The 24,126-nt window shown below is 34.2% G+C and overlaps 3 protein-coding genes across 4 annotated transcripts in view; 1 reads left to right on the top strand and 2 right to left on the bottom strand.

The window, feature by feature from the left end:
* LOC144448783 (ubiquitin carboxyl-terminal hydrolase 32-like) overlaps nt 1-3,510 on the bottom strand; it is a 47,356-nt gene extending 43,846 nt beyond the window's left edge. For both annotated transcript variants that reach the window (XM_078139070.1, XM_078139071.1), the window contains exons 1-2: nt 3,373-3,510; nt 3,046-3,173 (exon numbers count right to left, since the gene is read on the bottom strand). In XM_078139070.1, coding sequence (XP_077995196.1) covers nt 3,046-3,173; nt 3,373-3,430 — 186 coding nt within the window. In that variant the 5' untranslated portion in view covers nt 3,431-3,510. The remainder of the gene's footprint in view (nt 1-3,045; nt 3,174-3,372) is intronic.
* Nucleotides 3,511-6,830: 3,320 nt separating this feature from the next.
* LOC144449361 (SAGA-associated factor 29-like) lies at nt 6,831-12,259 on the bottom strand. The gene is made up of 8 exons (XM_078139888.1): nt 12,073-12,259; nt 11,548-11,623; nt 10,533-10,605; nt 9,958-10,143; nt 9,288-9,470; nt 8,680-8,773; nt 8,403-8,471; nt 6,831-8,011 (listed from the first exon to the last, which is right to left on the bottom strand). The coding sequence occupies exons 1-8, from the start codon at nt 12,178-12,180 to the stop codon at nt 7,895-7,897; spliced, it is 906 nt and encodes a 301-aa protein (XP_077996014.1). The 5' UTR covers nt 12,181-12,259; the 3' UTR covers nt 6,831-7,894.
* Nucleotides 12,260-13,725: 1,466 nt separating this feature from the next.
* LOC144449217 (TLC domain-containing protein 3A-like) lies at nt 13,726-22,861 on the top strand. Its single transcript, XM_078139725.1, has 5 exons — nt 13,726-13,973; nt 15,019-15,105; nt 15,816-16,020; nt 21,642-21,740; nt 22,520-22,861. The coding sequence occupies exons 1-5, from the start codon at nt 13,726-13,728 to the stop codon at nt 22,859-22,861; spliced, it is 981 nt and encodes a 326-aa protein (XP_077995851.1).
* The last annotated feature ends 1,265 nt before the right edge of the window (nt 22,862-24,126 follow it).

Here is a 24,126-nt window from a genome sequence, read left to right as displayed (position 1 = left end):
GTCCAATGAATAATGGGATGGAATCAGATAACTAACATATTAATATGAAATTTTGGAGATTATCATGCTCAAATTATCAATATCATAAAACCATTTGGGAAATAGTTGGCTCATACCACAGATATAGAGACTACAGGTCAGGTATAGCTATGATTATCTGCATACTCTATACATATAGTATCATTCCCTTGGGCAAAATCTTGAGGTCTTATTTCTCAATAAATGATTTATTGTTTTATATCTCATCGCATGAGTGTTTTTTCTTAATTCATTTTTTTTTCATTTCAGTGCAAATTGACTTAAATTATGATTCACTATTATCTTCAACTATTTATTGACATATTTAATACTTTTCACTGTTGTTCACTCATTATTTTCACTGTTATATTTAATACTTTTCACTGTTGTTCACTGTCATTATTTTCATTGTTATATTCAATACTTTTCACTGTTGTTCACTGTCATTATTTTCACTGTTATATTCAATACTTTTCACTATTGTTCACTGTTATTATTTTCATTGTTATATTCAACACTTTTCACTATTGTTCACTGTTATTATTTTCATTGTTATATTCAATACTTTTCACTATTGTTCACTGTCATTATTTTCATTGTTATATTCAATACTTTTCACTATTGTTCACTGTTATTATTTTCATTGTTATATTCTATACTTTTCACTATTGTTCACTGTTATTATTTTCATTGTTATATTCAATACTTTTCACTATTGTTCACTGTTATTATTTTCATTGTTATATTCAATACTTTTCACTATTGTTCACTGTTATTATTTTCATTGTTATATTCAATAGTTCATTCAATGTTACATTGATACATCATACTAACAACTCAGTCACCGATAACACATGCTCCAGATTTCAACACAATTTTGTTAAATTAATGTCTGTTGTCATATTCAGTGTTAAAATACTCATTTAGAACATTGAATAAGAAATGATTCATTTTTTGTTCATCTTCAATTTCCTCACAAAGTAAAGGTAAATGACTTAAATTGACATTTTCACCAAGTGCTTGCAATCTAAGTTGACACATAAATATTTTAACTGTCTACTACTGAATCTTTTAGACAAGACTACACTAACACTGTACTTTCCTAAATCAATAAAGACCTCTTCAGTCTTGTAATAATTATCTGCAAGTTTAGTAACTTTAATACTATCATCAACTTCTGTGAATTAATCTATTAATCTTATTTAATAGATCCATAAAGACCATAAATTTCATAACTCAATTATTCTAATCCATACCAATCATAACATGTAAAGGCCTGGGTTTCAAATTTCAATCTGAGGTTCTAAAAGCAGTATTATTTTATCATTTGAACCATACAGATTACACAGGATCATTCTTTTGTTCTGGACCAATTTTTTATATAGCTCTACCAGACAACTTGGCATTTATCACATTTAAATTTTAATCATATTCCAAACTAGGCATTAAGGGTTTACAGAATGACCCTACACTGTTTGGCCATACATGTAAGGGTTTACAGAATGACCTTACACTGTTTGGCCATACATGTAAGGGTTTACAGAATGACCCTACACTGTTTGGCCATACATGTAAGGGTTTACAGAATGACCCCACACTGTTTGGCCATACATGTAAGGGTTTACAGAATGACCCTACACTGTTTGGCCATACATGTAAGGGTTTACAGAATGACCCCACACTGTTTGGCCATACATGTAAGGGTTTACAGAATGACCTTACACTGTTTGGCCATACATGTAAGGGTTTACAGAATGACCCTACACTGTTTGGCCATACATGTAAGGGTTTACAGAATGACCCCCACACTGTTTGGCCATACATGTAAGGGTTTACAGAATGACCCTACACTGTTTGGCCATACATGTAAGGGTTTACAGAATGACCCCCACACTGTTTGGCCATACATGTAAGGGTTTACAGAATGACCCTACACTGTTTGGCCATACATGTAAGGGTTTACAGAATGACCCCACACTGTTTGGCCATACATGTAAGGGTTTACAGAATGACCCCCACACTGTTTGGCCATACATGTAAGGGTTTACAGAATGACCCCCACACTGTTTGGCCATACATGTAAGGGTTTACAGAATGACCCCCACACTGTTTCATTTACTAATACATTGACTATTTCAACCAGATACCTCACCACACTAGTATACATGATAACATATTTGCTTGTAAATGCTTGCCTGTCATTGGTTGTAATTTACAATACATTAGTTACATTATGACAAGGTCAGACTATGGCAGATTAAGTAAATAATACACAAAATTATTTCTACAAAATATGCACTCTTACCAAGAATACGAGCTTGTAGGCCTATACAATTGGAGCTGTTTACAAATTTAATCTAGGTATTCAGGCACTGTAGGAATCATGAATTCCTGATTCTCACTACTTGATTCACATCATTAACATGTATACAGTACTATGTACAAATTACATAATTTATCAACTTATAGCCTGTTATGATTCATTGCACTTTGTAGCAGACAGCACTGTATTTATATTGCATGGTATGATGTGTGATTAGAAATCTCTGACATGTTCCCTCTGATGTTGTTAATTATTAATATCTGACTCTGCCATACTGTCTCTACCAGGACATATTGGTACTAGTAACACTACACTACTAGTCACTAGTAACTGATTTACAATTATGTAATTCTGAAGTACATGCACACGTGATGCACTGTATTTAGTTGAATATGTGTTTTTAAAAACTACTTTGTTTTCAGCCAATTATGAACAAAGTTCTAATTATTCAAAGAATAACACCTAGTATTTAAAACACCTTGTTCCGCTTGCAGTTACCTGTGCGTTTCAAAGTTTGACAGTTGAACGGGTACCACATTGGCACATATCCTGGTTTGGTAAACATTACAGACAGTCATCCTTAACGACAAAAACGTGTCAAAAATGCAGCTGTCATCACAGATTTACTCATTTTCTTTCTTCTTTACATTTTTTTTTTCATTTTCGCGATAATACGTGTACAGACTAAGTAACATGCTACTTACATCGGCAAGTTTTGCGGGTACACCTTCCCCAAGAACTTCACGTACAAACATCTGTTTATTCATATAGCCTGCCAAGCTGGCAGCCCGCTTGAAGGCCTCCTTTAGTCGTTTTAATTCATCGTCCGTGACTGGAAGATAACGAAATTAAAAGATAGATATATGAGAAATAATACACTGTTTCGATAACATATTGGTACATTCTCGACAGCAACATGACCACAATCGCGTAAATAAGTGCAGAGATTGTACACGATTATCAACATGTACACGACCCGTTAATTCTACTTAACGATTTTGCCATTGATAGTGACGTGTGTGTTCACAAACCTCGTTTTACCGCTTCCTCGTACGGTAGAACTGTTGTCTTCGAATCCTTATTCCCCATTTTCAATGATAATACCAAGTTCTAGGCCATCAACCGGAAGATAAATGGAGTAAAATCGTGAGCAGAGACACCTAGAAAATACATCATGTCGCCATCTTGGATTCATAGTCACATGATCTGATTTTGTTTCCCTAGGTGGCATTAGAATGATTCCTGTCAAGTTTATTTGAACGTCACAGTTCGTCATAGTTTGCTGCAGCATACGTAGTCGTACAACTTAGATGTAGAGAATCAGGTGGCATTCACCCTTAAAAATATAATGTCCACACGTCAATATGTTCATATATATACTTTACAATGGATCTCCAAAAAAAATATAGTTTCCCTACCACTTGTAAAGACAATAACTTAAAGGGTCTGAAAGGTATGATCGTCCCATTTTATAAATGTAGACGACTGGTGGCGCACTGCTATCACCATGGACTCGATGGGCGTTCCCCGATCTCCCCGACAACGCACTAGAATCCCTAATGTGACAGACGGTCTGTAGGGCGAGGTGGTCACAGTTATTAAAGGACTTTGTTTTGGCCCTATTGTTCTCTATATATTATTTATCATGTCTATATTTTATACTGACGGAAGTTCAGTTCCTAAAATCTTTCATAGAGTATTAAAGATAAAATATATAACTTTAATATTTAGGAAGTGTCAAATAAATATAAAAGCTCATTTTAAAGTGAACGCAGAGAGGACATTCCAACCTTAAGAATTGTTGATTATTAGAGGAATTTTTACATGGATAACGAAAGTTTGCAGACTGAATGCATTGAATAATTTGGACTTTTAACAAGTACAGGTACTATAGTACTGACCAAGTGTTCACTTTTATGTTGTAGAGCCGTAGGTGGAAAGTTGGCAAATCTGAGAGAAATATAGCCGTGTCATGAAGAAATTATAGCGTGCGGGGTTTATGCTACCTTCTATCTGTATTTAACACTACATGTTGAACATTCCCAAGCAAAGTTACTGTTATATAATGGTTATTTTATCACAAGCAGGAATGTTACCTTGTCCAAATATAATAATAAAGTCACTGTTGTTCATTCAGTAAACAAACTTACAGGATTTTTTGTGTTGAAGAACGTGGGAAGGAAATAGGCCTATATGCCTGTCAGTTTATTCTTATGATGTTCCAAGCCGTTGATGTTCTACCTAAATTAAATAATTGCAGCGTTTGTTATGATTTTGAGTTTTCTTTTCTGTTTTTGTGCTTTTTTGGTTAATGTCGTTTAACCGGAAGGTTTAATTTGTGTTCTGGTTTAAATGACAGAAACACACCCAACATCATAACAAACGCTATCATTGTTCTGCCAGTCACCAATGATCTTTTACACCGAACACACTTAAAAAATAAATAAAGTTCCTGACAGTGTCCCTTTAAACCAACAATGGCCTTGTTGATGACACGCTTGATCGATTTCAATGCGACATTTACAATACATGTAAATAAATCATTCCATGACAAGGACATGCTTTCATAGGCTTAAACCTTTCCCCTGGAGATACCGTGACCATCATCGTATGCCCTGGCAATATCGAAACAAGTATATATATTTTTAAAATATTGGTGAAGCTATAATTCTCAATCATTTGGAGACAACTGTAGATTGGTAAAGTTTCCTGCATAATAAAGGAATTACAATTTAATGATATTTTGACCATGAAAACAGTGGTTCCTGTCAAATTATGAAAAACATGACATACATCATAATTATAGTGTTGATATTGGTGTAAGCTAAACATTGGGTTGGTTATTTGAGCTGCCAGTATAATATACAAACTGAGAACCGACGAAATATTTAGAACAGAACCTTATAAATTGGTGAGTTTATTAAACTTTTAGCGATAACCAGAGCCGATGTCCCAGATGCTCACTATACCACTGAAAGCCCTGGGCAGTCCAAAGCCTAGTCCGAAAATTATTGAAATTAACTCTCTAACATACATAGATATCCACCCTCAGATATTAAAGGGAGGTGGGGGATTTCAATAAACTGTGCATACTGTACATGTAATGATGAACGGCATGGAATTACATGATGTCAATTTGTCATGCAAACCTAAAGTGCCCAAGAACATGAAACAAAGGGCGCAATAATCATGTCTAGTCTTGACACAGGATCTAGGTTTTGTTTACAGCTAAATAAATTATCATGATAAAGGTGACTCTTGTGTAAATTGTTTGGAAACTGGTTCAGACAAATACAATTATATTCAAGCCAGGGATTATACAAGTCGGTATGAATAAAATCATTCCAAATCCCACACACCGGTAATTTACACTGAAAAATGCATAATTTTGTTTTACTACTACTGATCATAACAATAAAAAATTGCAAATCCACACAGAAATTGTACCCATCCAGCTTTTCATTTCAACAGTTTCATTGGCTGAATTGTTTGAAATGACTATTTATGGTATATACTGCCCTCTGTGTAAGAAGTACCGAGTGTGGTACACTGATCAAAGATATGATGGAAATTTACAGGCAAACTTATGGAGTGACTCTTTCACTAGTCTTATATAACAACAGAATAAAAAGATATGTATGTAAACAAATAACTTAATCACACTGATTATCTTAATATTTTTATTACCATAAAGAAACCTTTCTGGTTTCAATGCAGTAAATTGTAAAATATACTACTAAATAAAGAGTGCTTAATAGACATTGAAGGTAAAAAACAGGTAAACGCTTACATTCATTCTGTTGTCAAATACAAAATAACAGTCAATGATTGCATTTGAATTCCTGTGTTCTCTTGGCTCTGAACTACATAATTACAAACCAGAGGCTTTCTGACATCATGATATCTAACAGTTGGTCTTGAGGAAAACACTCAGGGTGATATTGAGGGCACTGTACTTGATTCTATGTTTCTCATCATACATAAAAAATGATAGGTCAGTCGATCAGTCAGTTAGTTAAAACCAACAAAGAACATGTTTTTAACAAATGTAAATGTATTTGTAGATGTTGGTGATACTTTCAAAATACTTTCAGTCTGAATAACTTAGAATTAAAAGTCAGAAGGAAAATTTGAACCATGTGTGTTATTTTATTATCTTTTCCAAACGTCAGCAATAAATGTTAATTTTCATGCCGATACATGCTTGTGGGGTGTCAATCTGGCAATCACTGATAGTGTAATTTCCTTAATCTTGCCATAGAGGGCGCTCACACTGAAGAAATATGGGGTTGGTTGGGCCATGAGAAATATAATGCCACCCTGATATATAAACTGCATCAATAAATTCAGATTAAGTCCTAATCCTTTATTTTGAAATCACTACATCCTCACAAAATGAAAACATTTTGGTTTAGATAAGGATACAAAAAAGACATTTGAAAATATTTACATTTGATGTAATGATCTATCTATAGTATGGCAGTCTTCACATTTGCGTACATTTTATCTTTAAAAAAAATGTTGAATATATTTGAAATTGACAAGTCAAAATTTGATTTATAATTTGCAAAGGAAATGCATTTCACATAAATTTCTATTGAAATGTGTAGGTTTGCTATTATGAAAACTCTCCATTTCATACTAAAAACTAAACTTAATGGAAGGTAATACTAGTAACACACATTTGTGTATGTGATCATCTCCTACTTGTTAGCAATATTCAGTGGTTTAACAAATGTTCAATCTAACTTTGCTAAATATATACATGTATATTTTCAAATTTACTTATAAATGCAAGTGGATGACATTCTTTAAAATGTCCTTTCCACCATACTACAAATAAAATGGCAGTCATATATATGTAAAAAAAATATTTAAAAAATGTGTGTTTAATAGACTTCAGTTTGAGTTGGTCAACTTTCTATGTACTCTGATTTTCTATATTTTCTTGGGTGACTTGCACGGTTGTTTTGCTGACAGTTGTACACTCTCCTAATGGACCTATTAGGTCAAATACCTACTGGACTCCCAAGTGAGTCAGTTGTACAAGCTTCCTTACTTCTAAAGTTAACGATATTGTCACTTCAAGAACTCCTCAGGTAAGCTGCAATTGCTCCTGAACTAAAAAATGCTTTATTGTCCACCTTACAGTAGTTTTATAGATTCACATCCAGGACTCCTTAGGTCAGTTGTAATTGTTCAAGTTCTACTTTCAGATTGGTGGCTTTCACATCATCCTGAACACAGTTGTAATACAACCTCTGTACCCATTAGGTTAGTCAGAGATTTATTTTAGGACTACTCAGGTCAGTTGTAATTGTTCAAGTTCTACTTTCCGATAGGTGGCTTTCACATCATCCTGAACACCGTTGTCATACAACCTCTGCACCCATTAGGTTAGTCAGAGATTTATTTTAGGACTACTCAGGTCAGCTGGAATTGTTCAAGTTCTGCTTAAAGCTATTTATTGTCCACCTGAGAGCAACCTTACAATCTTCTTTACTCCTTAGGTTACTTATAGAATCACTTTCAGGACACCTTAGGTCAGTGGCATTATCTCTTTCTAGACTCCTTGACAGCAACAACATATCTCTGTGCTACATTCAATGGTGGTGAATAACCATCAGCATAGGAGGTATCTTCAAATAGTACAGAGTAATCATCTTGAGGCTGAACCAAAAATAGAGGGAAAAAAATCAAACAGTAAGTTACCATGGAGATTGACAGCTGGTGATAGAGGCTCAGAAATAATACTTGTTTGAAAACACACATAGCAATATGAGAACATGACAGAAGTACTGGTTTCACAGTGGAGGAAAGGAAAATAAATAATATCATTTAAACAATATCATAATTTATGGCACATGTTACAAGATCTGTTTACCATTTGTTTGACACTGTCTGTCTGTCTGTCTGTCTGTCTGTCTGTCTGTCTCTCTTTCTCTCTCTCTCTCTCTCTCTCTCTCTCTCTATTTCAGATACATACGTCAAGGTCAAATATTTTAGCTGTGTGCTTGAAAAGTTATTTAGAGCTATACAATATCTGACAATAGTATCTTACCCTTGATGGAGGGTCATGGATAAGAGCTCTGTAGAAACATGTTGTCTGTGGATATAATGCCAATACCAGCTGAAATGAAAAGAAAAAGATGCCATAAATTATGTAACACACACAGACACACACACACACACACACAGACACACGCACACACACACACACACATAGATATATATAGACTCATGTTATGCACAAACACATAAAACAAACATTTAGTTGTGTACACTTGTATAAGGAAGAAAGTAATCATGATAATTTTTAATGACTACCCCTTTTTTACCTGATTTTTATGAAACAATGCCTCTGGATTGTTTTCTGGATCAGCTTTCATAAGTGGAAGTGGAATGACCCTTCTCCTAGACAGGAAATGTCTCCTATAAACACAGAAAAGATAACATTGTGTGATGAGTAATGTAAGTAAAACCATGGCAACCATCATCAAAATCTCTCTTCTGACATTTTCATAATTCTAATTGATTCTTAACAATACCTAGTACCTCTATATCTACAGAATAATTATATAGAAACTAAGGAATAACACTGAATGAATTTTTAAGGTACTTTTAAATACTGGGGTCTGGAGAGTCATTTCATGATTTTTACAATAAGTATATTATATATGCGTTATTTGCATTGAAAGTTGCTCAGTGGACGTTCTTGTGCCATGGACATACATTGTCTTATGATACTGGTAAGTCAGCAACATACTAGTACATAATTATGTAATGGCACAACATAAATATTTATGATTCCTGAAGGGTTATTGCCTTAAAGCATGACAAATAAACAAACAAACAAATATTAAAGGGTTAAATATACTGTTGTACCACTGAAAATAGCACAAATGTACAAAAGGTTGCATATATCAAATATGTAATTGAGACTCACTCTTTGCCTTCTTCATCGATATCATCTACTTCATATTTGTTACTACTAGGATTGAAGGAGACAACTTCAGCCAGTATCCAGGTTTCATCTCCATCAATACCTTTCACTCTGGCAGCCACTTTATCTCCTGTCTTAGCAAGGTAATTAGATTCAGCACTGATTGCACCACACAGTGGGGGAGGACTGAGAAGGGAATAAGAGTAAATAATCAGCAGTCTGCAGACATGTTCATATTAGATGCTTGGTCCTGACAACTTCACTGCTTTATTTCAGGAATGACACGACATAAAATTACAAGACAGTCGTTTTTGTACATTTTTATGCCTTATAATGACATTCATGTTAACACTACGTACGTTCATCATGGAAGCACTGAGATTGATACACAAGCTCTCTTCTTCCACTTTTGATTGAGAAACAAACATGTTTCAAACAAATAACTCATCGTTCAGTGTCTAACTGCATCAATTTGACAGAATGATCAAAATTTCAACACCTCCAGCAAATTTGATCATTCTGTCAGATCAAGTTAGATGCTGAAGTAGGATAAGTGATTTATTTGAAACATCTCTGTTTCTCAATCAATAGTGACAAAACTAGAACTTGTGTATGACTTCAAATAGACAATCTTAATATATGATATCATTCTAGTAGTAAGTACATATATTACCTTTCACCAGGCTTGCCAATCCACAGTGGCAGTGTTAATGCTGATTGTTGTAACATTGTCATAAGAACACCCCTTCTCATAGTCTTCCTGGGTACTTCATCAGGGTAACCTGTCCTTGCTGCTAGTCTTCTTTCATTCCTCACTGTCTTGATTTGAGCCACTTTGTCCAGACATTTCCTCAACATACTAGGAGTGGGTGGAATATACAAAGACATTATAATGGGTCAAATTTACCACAAGTTTGTAGTCTCACAAGAAATATCTTAGATAACATAATTTGAGATTACTCCCAAAATTTTTGTTTATTCAACTGGGGGAAATATGAGTGACCTAAGGGGTCTTGTCACTACGAGTCGCAAGACAGTATGGCTTTCTTCAACATTTTTTATATGTATGATAAATTACATCATCAGATCATGTATAAATTATATCTTAATACCAGATTTGACTTCAGTCAATTGAAAGTGGTGTGCTCCAGTAAGTAGAATACTGTGAGTACCATATAAATATACTATACATGTAAACACAGTCTGTGCCCCTGTAATGCCTACAATGTACATACACGGAGTACTTACTCAGCTTCACTTTCTGCATCAGCCATTGCTGTATTATACAGGCCTCTAAGTTTTTGTTTGAAATACGGTGAAACTGAAAGAGAGAAAAAGTGTTTAATTTGTCTGGTGAAGACGAAAAATTCTGACAATACTTTATTTTATTTATTGTTTGGATCAGGCTCAAGGCCCATATAAAAGAAATACACAAAGAATTTACGAGAAAATACATATAAAAAAAACAAACTAATACAAAAAAGCAAATAGTGATCAATAAATCAATAAAGAATATCTCTCCAGTGCCTGCACTGGAGTCGTGGTACAAACATGAGTAAACACACTGTACATAAACATTACTACTATCTAAAACTCTCTTGACAAAATTATAAACACTTTTCCGGACAAGTAAAAATACACAATCATTTATATATGTTATGAAATATATATATCACCTTGACATGAACACTGTAAAGTTATAGACAGATTATAGATAATTTGAAAGAAATCTAAGACTTGTGTTTTCAGATATTCACCTAACATAAAGAAAAGTCTAATTTCAACAAATGTTGCATGTGAAATTTAGTCTCAACTAATCAATAATGTTACTACTTGAAATACTGGAGAGCAATTTCATTCAATGTACTGTAGCTATGGGTTGTATTTCTATGAAATACTGGTATTTGCAAAACTGTGCATATAAAAAATGATACTGCATATCACTTGCATGCAAATGAACATGAAAGGATTCCACAGAATGTATATAGTTATATATTTATGATATTTATTATTTCAGATAAACAAAACATACTGGTCTATCAACACTCCATGAAGCATGTATGTCAATGTGGGTATGCTGGGTTTTTGCATCAAGTGCTTGTGGTGGATTTTAGTTTCTCTCACTTTGAAAGTAGAGAACAGACTGAGTTCTGTTATAATTATATTTGTCTATCTGAAATAGCGAATTTTTTTTTTTTTTAAATATATATATAACTGCACTTTCATGTGATAGTGTGTACTACATGTGTGTATACATGATTACCTTTTTGTTCATACTGCATTCTTTCATGTGTTTTTGCAATATTAGAAAGATTGTGTTCACCCTTTGCCCTTTCCTCCTGAAAACATAACATAAACTTTATTAGGAAAAATAGTCTGTGTTGTATAAATCCATTAAAGAAACTTATTCACAGTTCTTAGCCAATAACATCTATAACTAAATTTATACGGTTTCAGTCTGAGGTTGAGTTTGTCAACTATGTTTGGGAAAATGGGTAATCATGACTATACATCTTCAAGTTTTTATATTTCATTTTTTATTTCAGGACATGGGAGAATCTGGCTGGAATCATATTCCACATCTGCTGAGTCTGTTCATCTTATGTCAGTTATTTGATTCCTCCAAAAATAACCTTACAATTACTGGTATACAAAAGAGGAAACAAAGGAGAGATACAGATGTCAAATAAGGAATTAAAATGAATTAAGTTCTTTTTTGAGTCCAAATTTTCAACTGAGCAGTATATGTGATGATAAATTCAACGAAACTATTCATGTGAATGTGTACCTGAGTTTGTATTATCAATTGATGAAGTTCTTTCAACATTTCTCTCACACTTGGTTCTGATGACGATGGAGCTGCTGGTAATACTGGCATAGATAATGCTGATGACATTGGTGGTGCAGTGAGGGTTGGTGGACCACTATTTGATGGTGGTGTTCCAACACTAGTGAGACCACTAACACTCGGTATTGACTTGGCTCTCCTCATAATAAAACTTTTGATGATTATAAATCAGTAGATATGCACTGGAAATAAATAGTACCGGGTAAGAGTAAGTTATTCACAAATTTGTAATTCATTACTGTATCTCTTATACTTTCACAATCTATTATGACAGTTGTTATCTAGAAAGTAGATATGTATATATTTTGATGACACATTTAATGTTGGAGCTTGGTGGCAAATCAAATCGGCGATTACTAGGTTAACAATGTACATGTACTCAAATCTACTGAGTTTGTCTTGTTTATCATCTATTTTGAATTGGTTCATTTATGTTATTCATTTACCTGCCCATTATATCACCATCAATGACAAACATTAATTGAAAAAAAAATTAAACTGGATGTCGCACAATATATAAGCATATGTTTGATGAGACAGCAACACCTACCCTTATAACTCATTTTTCAGATTTAAAAAAAATAATATTTTTATACATTTTATTTTACTTATTTGGTCTGTGCTTTGTAACCTTTAGTATTTCCTCTGGGAATTAATATGTGATCAAATAAATTAAATCCGTGTGTTCACCCCCACCCCCTCTTCCTTGCCTTTGAAATGAGTAAATCTGAAACTGAGAAAAATTACAAACTGAAAATTATGACATAAGTAAGAAATTAAAAGGAATGTTTATACAAAGTGATTGTATTTTCTTATTTCAAACACAAAATGCAAATGATAAATTCAACATTTTTTTGTGTGGAATACTCTACTTAGATTATTCAGATATACATGAACTGATTTCAGCCGATTGTGTCAAATATAAAATCTGTTGATATAATTACACAGTGAATATTGCAAAATGGGCATACATTTCTTTGCTACCCAATCATAGTGAACATTGAAATCATAACACCAAGTACTGTACATTTAAAAATCTAAGTTCTTTACTTTAAAATCAAGCCCATCTGTATTTAGAATTCAGAAATATTTCCTACAGTAACCACCTGTCATATATTAAACACAATTTTGAACACGTTCTGTGATGTTGTGAAGAGTGCAAGCATGTAAAAATACAAAGCGATAAAAACCAACCTTACCGGTGCTGCGATCGCGGTTTGGTTTGTTTACACGCCGATACTCGAAATACTACGTTCTGCTTCGTGGTCCGATTATACACTCATTTTTAAGTCAAACGTACCAGGAAGGCGATATAAGATTGGATTTCTTAAATGAACGTACTCTACCAGTGAAAGAGATTTTAAATACAGGTTATTACATTCAGCTTATGAATGGACCAGATCCCTCAATCGCTTTCTCTCTTTGTTGAACTTCTAGCTTCCCGTTTGTTTGTTTTTAGTTATTTTCTCCAGGTAGTTTTTTTGTAAATTTTGTTCGATTTACTGACAATTTTAGTTACTATTGGTTTCTTTGTATACCCATCGAGCCTTACCTATAACATAAATCGATTCTATAAAATGGAAAAAGTGTTTTATGGTAAGTGAATTGAAAGAACGTGTTCTCGGTTTGACCTTTGACCTACGATATCATGTGAAAGCGTCCTGGGAAACAGGAGATTATTTGACAAGAGTGTCCGTCCATTTTGATGTTATGTATCTCACCTTGTGTTTTCTTGGATGTCTGTTTTTCCCTGGAATTTTTTATGTTATTCAGAAGCTGTTGAGGCAATACACTGACAGATTTGACAATGCAGATGTTGTAAATGTGACCATATCAGTGAAGTAGGTGGTGTTTTGACCTTGACAATGACTTTGACTTGTATGTACATGTATCAGAATTAACATTGTCATGGTAGATTTATTGTGAATTGTACCAGATGTCTTTAGGACCTCACTCTGATTTTCTTCCACTACTTTAAGTACAATCAGTTACGTTTAATATCACTACCCTTTCAAATTTGTCTATATTTGTCATTTATTTATTTATTTATTTATTTATTTATTTATTTTTATTTATTTATTTGTCTGTCTGTAGGGTCTGTCTCTGTCTATCTATCTATCTATCTATCTATCTATCTATCTATCTATCTATCTATCTATCTATCTATCTATCTATCTATCTATCTATCTATCTATCTATCTATCTATCTATCTTAGTATCTATCTATCTTAGTATCTATCTATCTATCTATCTATCTTTCCATATCTATATGTTTGTCTATCTCTAAGTATCTCTATAATATTTATGAGAAAATAAGGTACTGACCACTGTGACTAAAACAGGTGTGAAAACTCTTACACCAACCTCCTGTATTAGGCACCGGACAAAATGTATGTTGGTGAGGAGAAAGTGTTTTGGTTAATGAAAAATTCCACCACCACCCCCACACCCCAGCACTCCATGAAAATTTCCAAGGTCCCCCCCCCAAATAAAAAAAAAGAAATAAAAAAACTCAAGAATTTCATTGCTCTCTCACAAATCAAGAGCCAAATATTTCAACCTTGCATTCTTAAATTTTGGTCATGGCCCTCATTTTCTCCTCAGCCCCTCCCTCCAATTGTTCTTTTGTAGAAAGTTTGTTTATACCCATGATGCTATCTGTTTTACAGACTTGTTTCAGTAGTACAGGCAATTATACCCATAATGCTATATGTTTGCAATTATACCCATAATGCTATCTTACAGGCAATTATACCTATAATGCTATCTGTTTGCAATTTTACCCATAATGCCATCTGTTTTACAGACTTGTATCAGTAGTACAGGTAATTATACCCATAATGCTATATGTTTGCAATTATACCCATAATGCCATCTGTTTTACAGACTTGTATCAGTAGTGCAGGCAGTTTTTGCAGTAGTTTGTGGATACATAATAACAAGGCACTGTCAAGATGATGTCATTTATGAAAGGTATGTAAATTAAAACTCTAAATTTAAAGTGTCCAAGGGCATAGACAGTTTACAGACTAAGTCTCGGTAAATAAGAAAATACCAAGGATAACCAAAGTGAAATACTGTTGGATGATGTCATACATGGATAATTTATATCATCAGATACAAGACATAAAAATTGTTTGTAGGCAATCATGATATCTGATTTGTAAGACTCACTCAACTGTCATAAATACTGGAAAAAGTTCGAGCTGACATTTTCAGAACATTTTTTGAAGTATAAATTACCTTTCCCAAAGAGATACATCCATTGAGTAGTTGATTACTGGTAACTGAGTATGGCATGTATTTCATCATTTCAAGTTATACTTACTCTCTGAAAGTGTTGGCAGCATATACATATACATGTGTGCAATATTGACATTTATGTCATTTATCTTATCTTTGACATCATTACTGCAAACCTTGTAATATAATGTATTATAATAGGACAGGTAACTTACAACTCCATTGACAAATTAGTTTATTACATGTAAATTCAACATCTATCAATTCAAGATACACATCAAATAAAAACGTTGATTATTTTTTGTTTTTTTAAATATTAATGTTTCAGTGTAAGAATTATTTACAACTTTTTTAACTTCTCATTTTATGCTTTTTAAAGCCTTAATACTAGTAAATTTTCACATATGTAAATTAATTTCCTTGGATATTTTCTATTCCAGTCATTGGTTAACCAATAATTATGCTTCATTTGGAGTACCATATATGGTATATGATGTATATGCAATGTATTTGATACATTGTACAAGGAAACCATCCTTGAAAACTGATTCCACATTGTTTGCCATGTGGGATTACCTCAGGAACAACTCTGCCATTACAGTTCACCATTTAGCTCTTGCTATAATTGGCTATCCAATACTTATTGTAAGTACATACAACTGTGAACAATGATAAACTACAAAATGTCTGGTTACTCTTCCTCAAGATTTTCTATAATTTGTTTTTTGTCTAGCAACAACCATTCTGGAGAGGATAATTGGCAGTGTGTTTTGCTAAGGTTTACCACTCTGCTTGTATTTATCAAGGTATCATGAGTTTTAATCACAGTTTACCTACCATCATATCTTCTGGGAGATTATCACACCAAATAAATATGTGTTTGTATACTGATTAGATGTAATGTTAAGAAAGCAAATCAAATCAATTCATCACTAACATACTCACTGCACCCTGTGGGTTTGCTTATCTTGGTAACAAAGTGGAGACTCTGGTAAAACTGAGAATGTGTGAATGCTCATAAAATACATGCCAGAAAGTATACTGTCCTAAAAAAATTCATAGTAAAATGATCTTGCTAACTAATGTTGTTACCAAGTTGTTGGGATATTTCTCTTGAGATATTTAAAACTTAGTCTGTAAGGTACGCCGTGACGGTGCGCCCTCAAACATCGGCCAACCCCTAACTCCTGTGAGAGGAGGCCGGTGAGGGCGAAATGTCACGACGTATCTTACAGTCTATTTAAAACTGTGAGTCTTTGATACATCTAATTGTTAGTGTTAAGATACATCAAACATATATTTATATCAGATTTACAACCCACGAAAAAACACCAGTGCTTTTGCTTGCATGAAGTGAGCTAAGAAAAGACTTCATGCAAAGACAACAGTAGGTAAAAACAACACTACAACTGATACAAAAACAACATGGTGTGCCTATGATGTAGGTTAGGTGACGATTTATCAGTTTGTTTATATCATGTAACATTTGTACTTGATTTTTATAACAGCTATCCTTCTATCAGTAAATAGAGTTATGGGATCCCGGGTCCTGTGGTGTTTATGCTTTGATGAGCTACCTACACTAATGATTTCTTGGCAGGAAACTTAATTGTCTCATTCCTTCTTACCTCAAGCAAACACATGCACCAGTGTTTTTTCATGGGTTTTATCTACTAACTTGAGATGTATTAATTAAAGTAGAAGACAGTTATGTGCAAGTTGTTCATGAATCTTTGATACTTGACTGCATTAATCTTTGGTGCGCCTTTCTACCTTTGATCATACCACAGACCTTCATAGACCTTCCATCAACATATACACTACACCCTTTCTACCTTTATAAATCACATCATACCATAGACCTTCATAGACCTTCATAGACCTTCCATCAACATTCACACTACACCCTTTCTACCTTTATAAATCACATCATACCATAGACCTTCATAGACCTTCATAGACCTTCCATCAACATATACACTACACCCTTTCTACCTTTATAAATCACATCATACCATAGACCTTCATAGACCTTCATAGACCTTCCATCAACATTCACACTACACCCTTTCTACCTTTATAAATCACATCATACCATAGACCTTCATAGACCTTCATAGACCTTCCATCAACATTCACACTACACCCTTTCTACCTTTATAAATCACATCATAGCACAGACCTTCATAGACCTTCCATCAACATATACACTACACCCTTTCTACCTTTATAAATCGCATCATACCATAGACCTTCATAGACCTTCCATCAACATTCACACTACACCCTTTCTACCTTTATAAATCGCATCATACCATAGACCTTCATAGACCTTCCATCAACATATACACTACACCCTTTCTACCTTTATAAATCACATCATACCATAGACCTTCATAGACCTTCCATCAACATTCACACTACACCCTTTCTACCTTTATAAATCGCATCATACCATAGACCTTCATAGACCTTCCATCAACATATACACTACACCCTTTCTACCTTTATAAATCACATCATACCATAGACCTTCATAGACCTTCCATCAACATTCACACTACACCCTTTCTACCTTTATAAATCACATCATACCATAGACCTTCATAGACCTTCCATCAACATTCACACTACACCCTTTCTACCTTTATAAATCACATCATACCACAGACCTTCATAGACCTTCCATCAACATTCACACTACACCCTTTCTACCTTTATAAATCACATCATACCACAGACCTTCATAGACCTTCCATCAACATTCACACTACACCCTTTCTACCTTTATAAATCGCATCATACCACAGACCTTCATAGACCTTCATAGACCTTCCATCAACATTCACACTACACCCTTTCTACCTTTATAAATCGCATCATACCACAGACCTTCATAGACCTTCCATCAACATATACACTACACCCTTTCTACCTTTATAAATCACATCATACCACAGACCTTCATAGACCTTCCATCAACATATACACTACACCCTTTCTACCTTTATAAATCGCATCATACCATAGACCTTCATAGACCTTCCATCAACATATACACTACACCCTTTCTACCTTTATAAATCACATCATACCACAGACCTTCACAGACCTTCATAGACCTTCCATCAACATATACACTACACCCTTTCTACCTTTATAAATCACATCATACCACAGACCTTCATAGACCTTCCATCAACATATACACTACACCCTTTCTACCTTTATAAATCACATCATACCACAGACCTTCATAGACCTTCCATCAACATATACACTACACCCTTTCTACCTTTATAAATCGCATCATACCACAGACCTTCATAGACCTTCCATCAACATATACACTACACCCTTTCTACCTTTATAAATCGCATCATACCACAGACCTTCATAGACCTTCCATCAACATATACACTACACCCTTTCTACCTTTATAAATCGCATCATACCACAGACCTTCATAGACCTTCCATCAACATTCACACTACACCCTTTCTACCTTTATAAATCACATCATACCATAGACCTTCATAGACCTTCCATCAACATTCACACTACACCCTTTCTACCTTTATAAATCGCATCATACCACAGACCTTTCTACCTTTATAAATCGCATCATACCACAGACCTTCATAGACCTTCATAGACCTTCCATCAACATATACACTACACCCTTTCTACCTTTATAAATCGCATCATACCACAGACCTTCATAGACCTTCCATCAACATATACACTACACCCTTTCTACCTTTATAAATCACATCATACCACAGACCTTCATAGACCTTCCATCAACATATACACTACACCCTTTCTACCTTTATAAATCACATCATACCACAGACCTTCATAGACCTTCCATCAACATATACACTACACCCTTTCTACCTTTATAAATCGCATCATACCACAGACCTTCATAGACCTTCCATCAACATATACACTACACCCTTTCTACCTTTATAAATCACATCATACCACAGACCTTCATAGACCTTCCATCAACATTCACACTACACCCTTTCTACCTTTATAAATCACATCATACCACAGACCTTCATAGACCTTCATAGACCTTCCATCAACATTCACACTACACCCTTTCTACCTTTATAAATCGCATCATACCACAGACCTTCATAGACCTTCCATCAACATATACACTACACCCTTTCTACCTTTATAAATCACATCATACCACAGACCTTCATAGACCTTCCATCAACATATACACTACACCCTTTCTACCTTTATAAATCGCATCATACCATAGACCTTCATAGACCTTCCATCAACATTCACACTACACCCTTTCTACCTTTATAAATCACATCATACCACAGACCTTCATAGACCTTCCATCAACATTCACACTACACCCTTTCTACCTTTATAAATCACATCATACCATAGACCTTCATAGACCTTCCATCAACATTCACACTACACCCTTTCTACCTTTATAAATCACATCATACCACAGACCTTCATAGACCTTCCATCAACATTCACACTACACCCTTTCTACCTTTATAAATCACATCATACCACAGACCTTCATAGACCTTCCATCAACATATACACTACACCCTTTCTACCTTTATAAATCGCATCATACCACAGACCTTCATAGACCTTCCATCAACATATACACTACACCCTTTCTACCTTTATAAATCGCATCATACCATAGACCTTCATAGACCTTCCATCAACATTCACACTACACCCTTTCTACCTTTATAAATCGCATCATACCACAGACCTTCATAGACCTTCCATCAACATTCACACTACACCCTTTCTACCTTTATAAATCGCATCATACCATAGACCTTCATAGACCTTCCATCAACATATACACTACACCCTTTCTACCTTTATAAATCGCATCATACCATAGACCTTCATAGACCTTCCATCAACATATACACTACACCCTTTCTACCTTTATAAATCGCATCATACCACAGACCTTCATAGACCTTCATAGACCTTCCATCAACATTCACACTACACCCTTTCTACCTTTATAAATCGCATCATACCATAGACCTTCATAGACCTTCCATCAACATTCACACTACACCCTTTCTACCTTTATAAATCACATCATACCATAGACCTTCATAGACCTTCATAGACCTTCCATCAACATATACACTACACCCTTTCTACCTTTATAAATCACATCATACCATAGACCTTCATAGACCTTCATAGACCTTCCATCAACATATACACTACACCCTTTCTACCTTTATAAATCACATCATACCATAGACCTTCATAGACCTTCCATCAACATTCACACTACACCCTTTCTACCTTTATAAATCGCATCATACCACAGACCTTCATAGACCTTCCATCAACATTCACACTACACCCTTTCTACCTTTATAAATCGCATCATACCACAGACCTTCATAGACCTTCCATCAACATTCACACTACACCCTTTCTACCTTTATAAATCGCATCATACCACAGACCTTCACAGACCTTCATAGACCTTCCATCAACATTCACACTACACCCTTTCTACCTTTATAAATCGCATCATACCACAGACCTTCACAGACCTTCATAGACCTTCCATCAACATTCACACTACACCCTTTCTACCTTTATAAATCGCATCATACCATAGACCTTCATAGACCTTCCACCAACATATACACTACACCCTTTCTACCTTTATAAATCGCATCATACCACAGACCTTCATAGACCTTCCATCAACATTCACACTACACCCTTTCTACCTTTATAAATCACATCATACCATAGACCTTCATAGACCTTCCATCAACATTCACACTACACCCTTTCTACCTTTATAAATCGCATCATACCATAGACCTTCATAGACCTTCCACCAACATATACACTACAGTGGCAATTGAGGTTTTGGCTTACTAAGACAGATGCAAACTAAAACTATTGTTTGATGTAGTAGATTACATAAGTGGGTGATAGCAGTTCCTCTGATGTGTGGATGTAATAAGCCAGTGTAATCAAAATCATATAAACACTGGAAGTTACCAAAATGTACACTGCATGATCTTGGAAGTCATCAGAAATGCCACCCTACTGTGAGTATCTAATCCACTGTCCATTCAAAAGCTTATATCAACATGATGTAACAATTATTTTAGTGTCTGTCTATCTTAGTTAGCCGAAACCTGAATTACCACCGTCGTAATAAAACCATCATGTTTCATGTTTCATGAATTCTTACATTCTCATAGTCACCATGGCGTAACAACAAAGGGGATTTTTTCGTTGGTTGTTTTTACCTAGCTGAAATAACTATTCCATTCCTTCATGCAAGAGCTACCCTTAAGATGGTAAGAACAACATTTTTTATCATTAAATACATAAATCTATGGGTAATTTTAAAATATATATTCCATATCAGGATAGTATCACTTCGTATCAGGATAGTATCACTCCATATCTGGATAGTATCACTCCATATCAGGATAGTATCACTTCATATCAGGATAGTATCACTTCATATCAGGATAGTATCACTCCATATCTGGATAGTATCACTTCATATCAGGATACTATCACTTCATATCAGGATAGTATCACTCCATATCTGGATAGTATCACTTCATATCAGGATAGTATCACTTAATATCAGGATAGTATCATTCCATATCAGGATAGTATCACTTCATATCAGGATAGTATCACTTCATATCAGGATAGTATCACTTCATATCAGGATAGTATCACTTCATATCAGGAGAGTATCACTCCATATCAGGATACTATCACTTCATATCTGGATAGTATCACTTCATATCAGGATACTATCACTTCATATCAGGATACTATCACTTCATATCAGGATACTATCACTTCATATCAGGATACTATCACTTCATATCAGGATAGTATCACTTCATATCAGGATACTATCACTTCATATCAGGATACTATCACTTCATGTCAGGATAGTATCACTTCATATCAGGATAGTATCACTTCATATCAGGATAGTATCACTCCATATCAGGATACTATCACTTCATATCAGGATAGTATCACTTCATATCAGGATTGGCTGATTGATTGATTGATTGATTGATTGATTCTATATTCAACTTCATTTTAGCTTGGTTGGAAGAAGACTAAACTGTATGCTGTCATTGGAGTTCTCTTCATCATCACATTTTTCTGTTGTCGACTTCTACTATTTCCATACATGTACCATGCCTATGGTAGGACCAAGAACCTGTCTATATGGCAAGTACTTCAAAGCATTCCACTACAGTGTAATATTGGCTGTCTGGTTATCATTGCATTTCAATTCTACTGGTTTATACTCATCTTAGCAGCAGCATTACGGACAATCAACAGTTTATACACAGTCACTGACAAACAATCTCATGGAAATACTGCTTGTGTACAGGATTTACAATTGAATGGTACTTCAAATCATTCCAAAATGAACTGAAATATTATCAGGGTCATACTTTCTTGATGGAAATTTTGTATTAAGAGTCAGAATTCTACAACTTTGGAAACGTTTCACTTCATCACGATGGAAATAACGTGTCTCCCAGAGAAATATCATAACAGTGTAAGAGGGCTACATAGTATTTATATTTTTCATGAATTTACTTTGAGTAGAGACAAAAAAAAGAGACAGAAACTCTACAAAAAAACTTTTCACTTTGTTGCGTTAACCAATTGAAATCTATGAAGTTGTGCAATGTAAACCTTTTGAATAATTCATACTGCCCTGTAAGTTTTGTCACTTTACTTTTACAATGTCTAGTAAGGAACTATAAATGTCTCTGTTGTAGTACATGTACCTCAACATGACATTCCATTTGTTAGGAATTTAGGGTCTATTTGTAAGAAGTGTAGGGTTGATTGAGGTTTATTTTTGGGTCATTACTCCAAAGGTATTGGAGAAAATAACTGCCTATCAATCACACATACACAATAATACAGTGCAAGATGTGAGGCCAATGAATATTCTTCATGTCTATCATGTCATTGTCATCCCATTTGAATATTCATTGACATAATATACATAAATTAATATTAATTAGCCCCATATATTGAATTTGTTGACAGTTTTTTCATACTGATATTGAGATTTGTTCGAAATACACTGTGTTTTGTAGCCAAGAAAATATATATTACCAGGGATACAAGGTTAAATATCAAACTTTAAGATTGTTTGTGTTACATAGTCAAGGTAAACTATATACTACCAAGATTAAATATCAAACTTTAAGATTGTTTGTGTTACATAGTCAAGGTAAACTATGTATTACCAAGATTAAATATCAAAATTTAAGATTGTTTGTGTTACATAGTCAAGGTAAACTATATATTACCAAGATTAAATATCAAACTTTAAGATTGTTTATGTTACATAGTCAAGGTAAACTATGTATTACCAAGATTAAATATCAAACTTTAAGATTGTTTGTGTTACATAATCAAGGTAAACTATATACTACCAAGATTAAATATAAAACTTTAAGATTGTTTGTGTTACATTGTCAAGGTAAACTATATACTACCAAGATTAAATATCAAACTTTAAGATTGTTTGTGTTACATAGTCAAGGTAAACTATATATTACCAAGATTAAATATCAAACTTTAAGATTGTTTGTGTTACATAGTCAAGGTAAACTATATACTACCAAGATTAAATATCAAACTTTATGACTGTTTGTGTTACATAGTCAAGGTAAACTA

This window comes from Glandiceps talaboti, chromosome 18, assembly GCF_964340395.1.
Source record: "Glandiceps talaboti chromosome 18, keGlaTala1.1, whole genome shotgun sequence".
Classification (NCBI taxonomy): Eukaryota; Metazoa; Hemichordata; class Enteropneusta; family Spengelidae; genus Glandiceps; species Glandiceps talaboti.
Note: the sequence above shows the minus strand (reverse complement) of the source record. Positions and strands in the feature narration are given on the sequence as shown.

Bases quoted from the DNA above. Each gene is read 5' to 3' on its own strand.
- LOC144449361 (XM_078139888.1), bottom strand. From the start codon at position 12,180: ATGTCATCAGCATTATCTATGCCAGTATTACCAGCAGCTCCATCGTCA. The intron at 8,472-8,679 runs GTAAAAAAGGGG...TTTTCATTTCAG, and splicing joins CATTGTTTCATAAAAATCAG to CTGGTATTGGCATTATATCC. The intron at 8,012-8,402 runs GTAAGATACTAT...TTTTTGGTTCAG, and splicing joins TCCATGACCCTCCATCAAGG to CCTCAAGATGATTACTCTGT.
- LOC144449217 (XM_078139725.1), top strand. From the start codon at position 13,726: ATGGTAAGTGAATTGAAAGAACGTGTTCTCGGTTTGACCTTTGACCTA. The intron at 16,021-21,641 runs GTAAGTACATAC...ACATTCTCATAG, and splicing joins TTGGCTATCCAATACTTATT to TCACCATGGCGTAACAACAA. The intron at 21,741-22,519 runs GTAAGAACAACA...ACTTCATTTTAG, and splicing joins CAAGAGCTACCCTTAAGATG to CTTGGTTGGAAGAAGACTAA.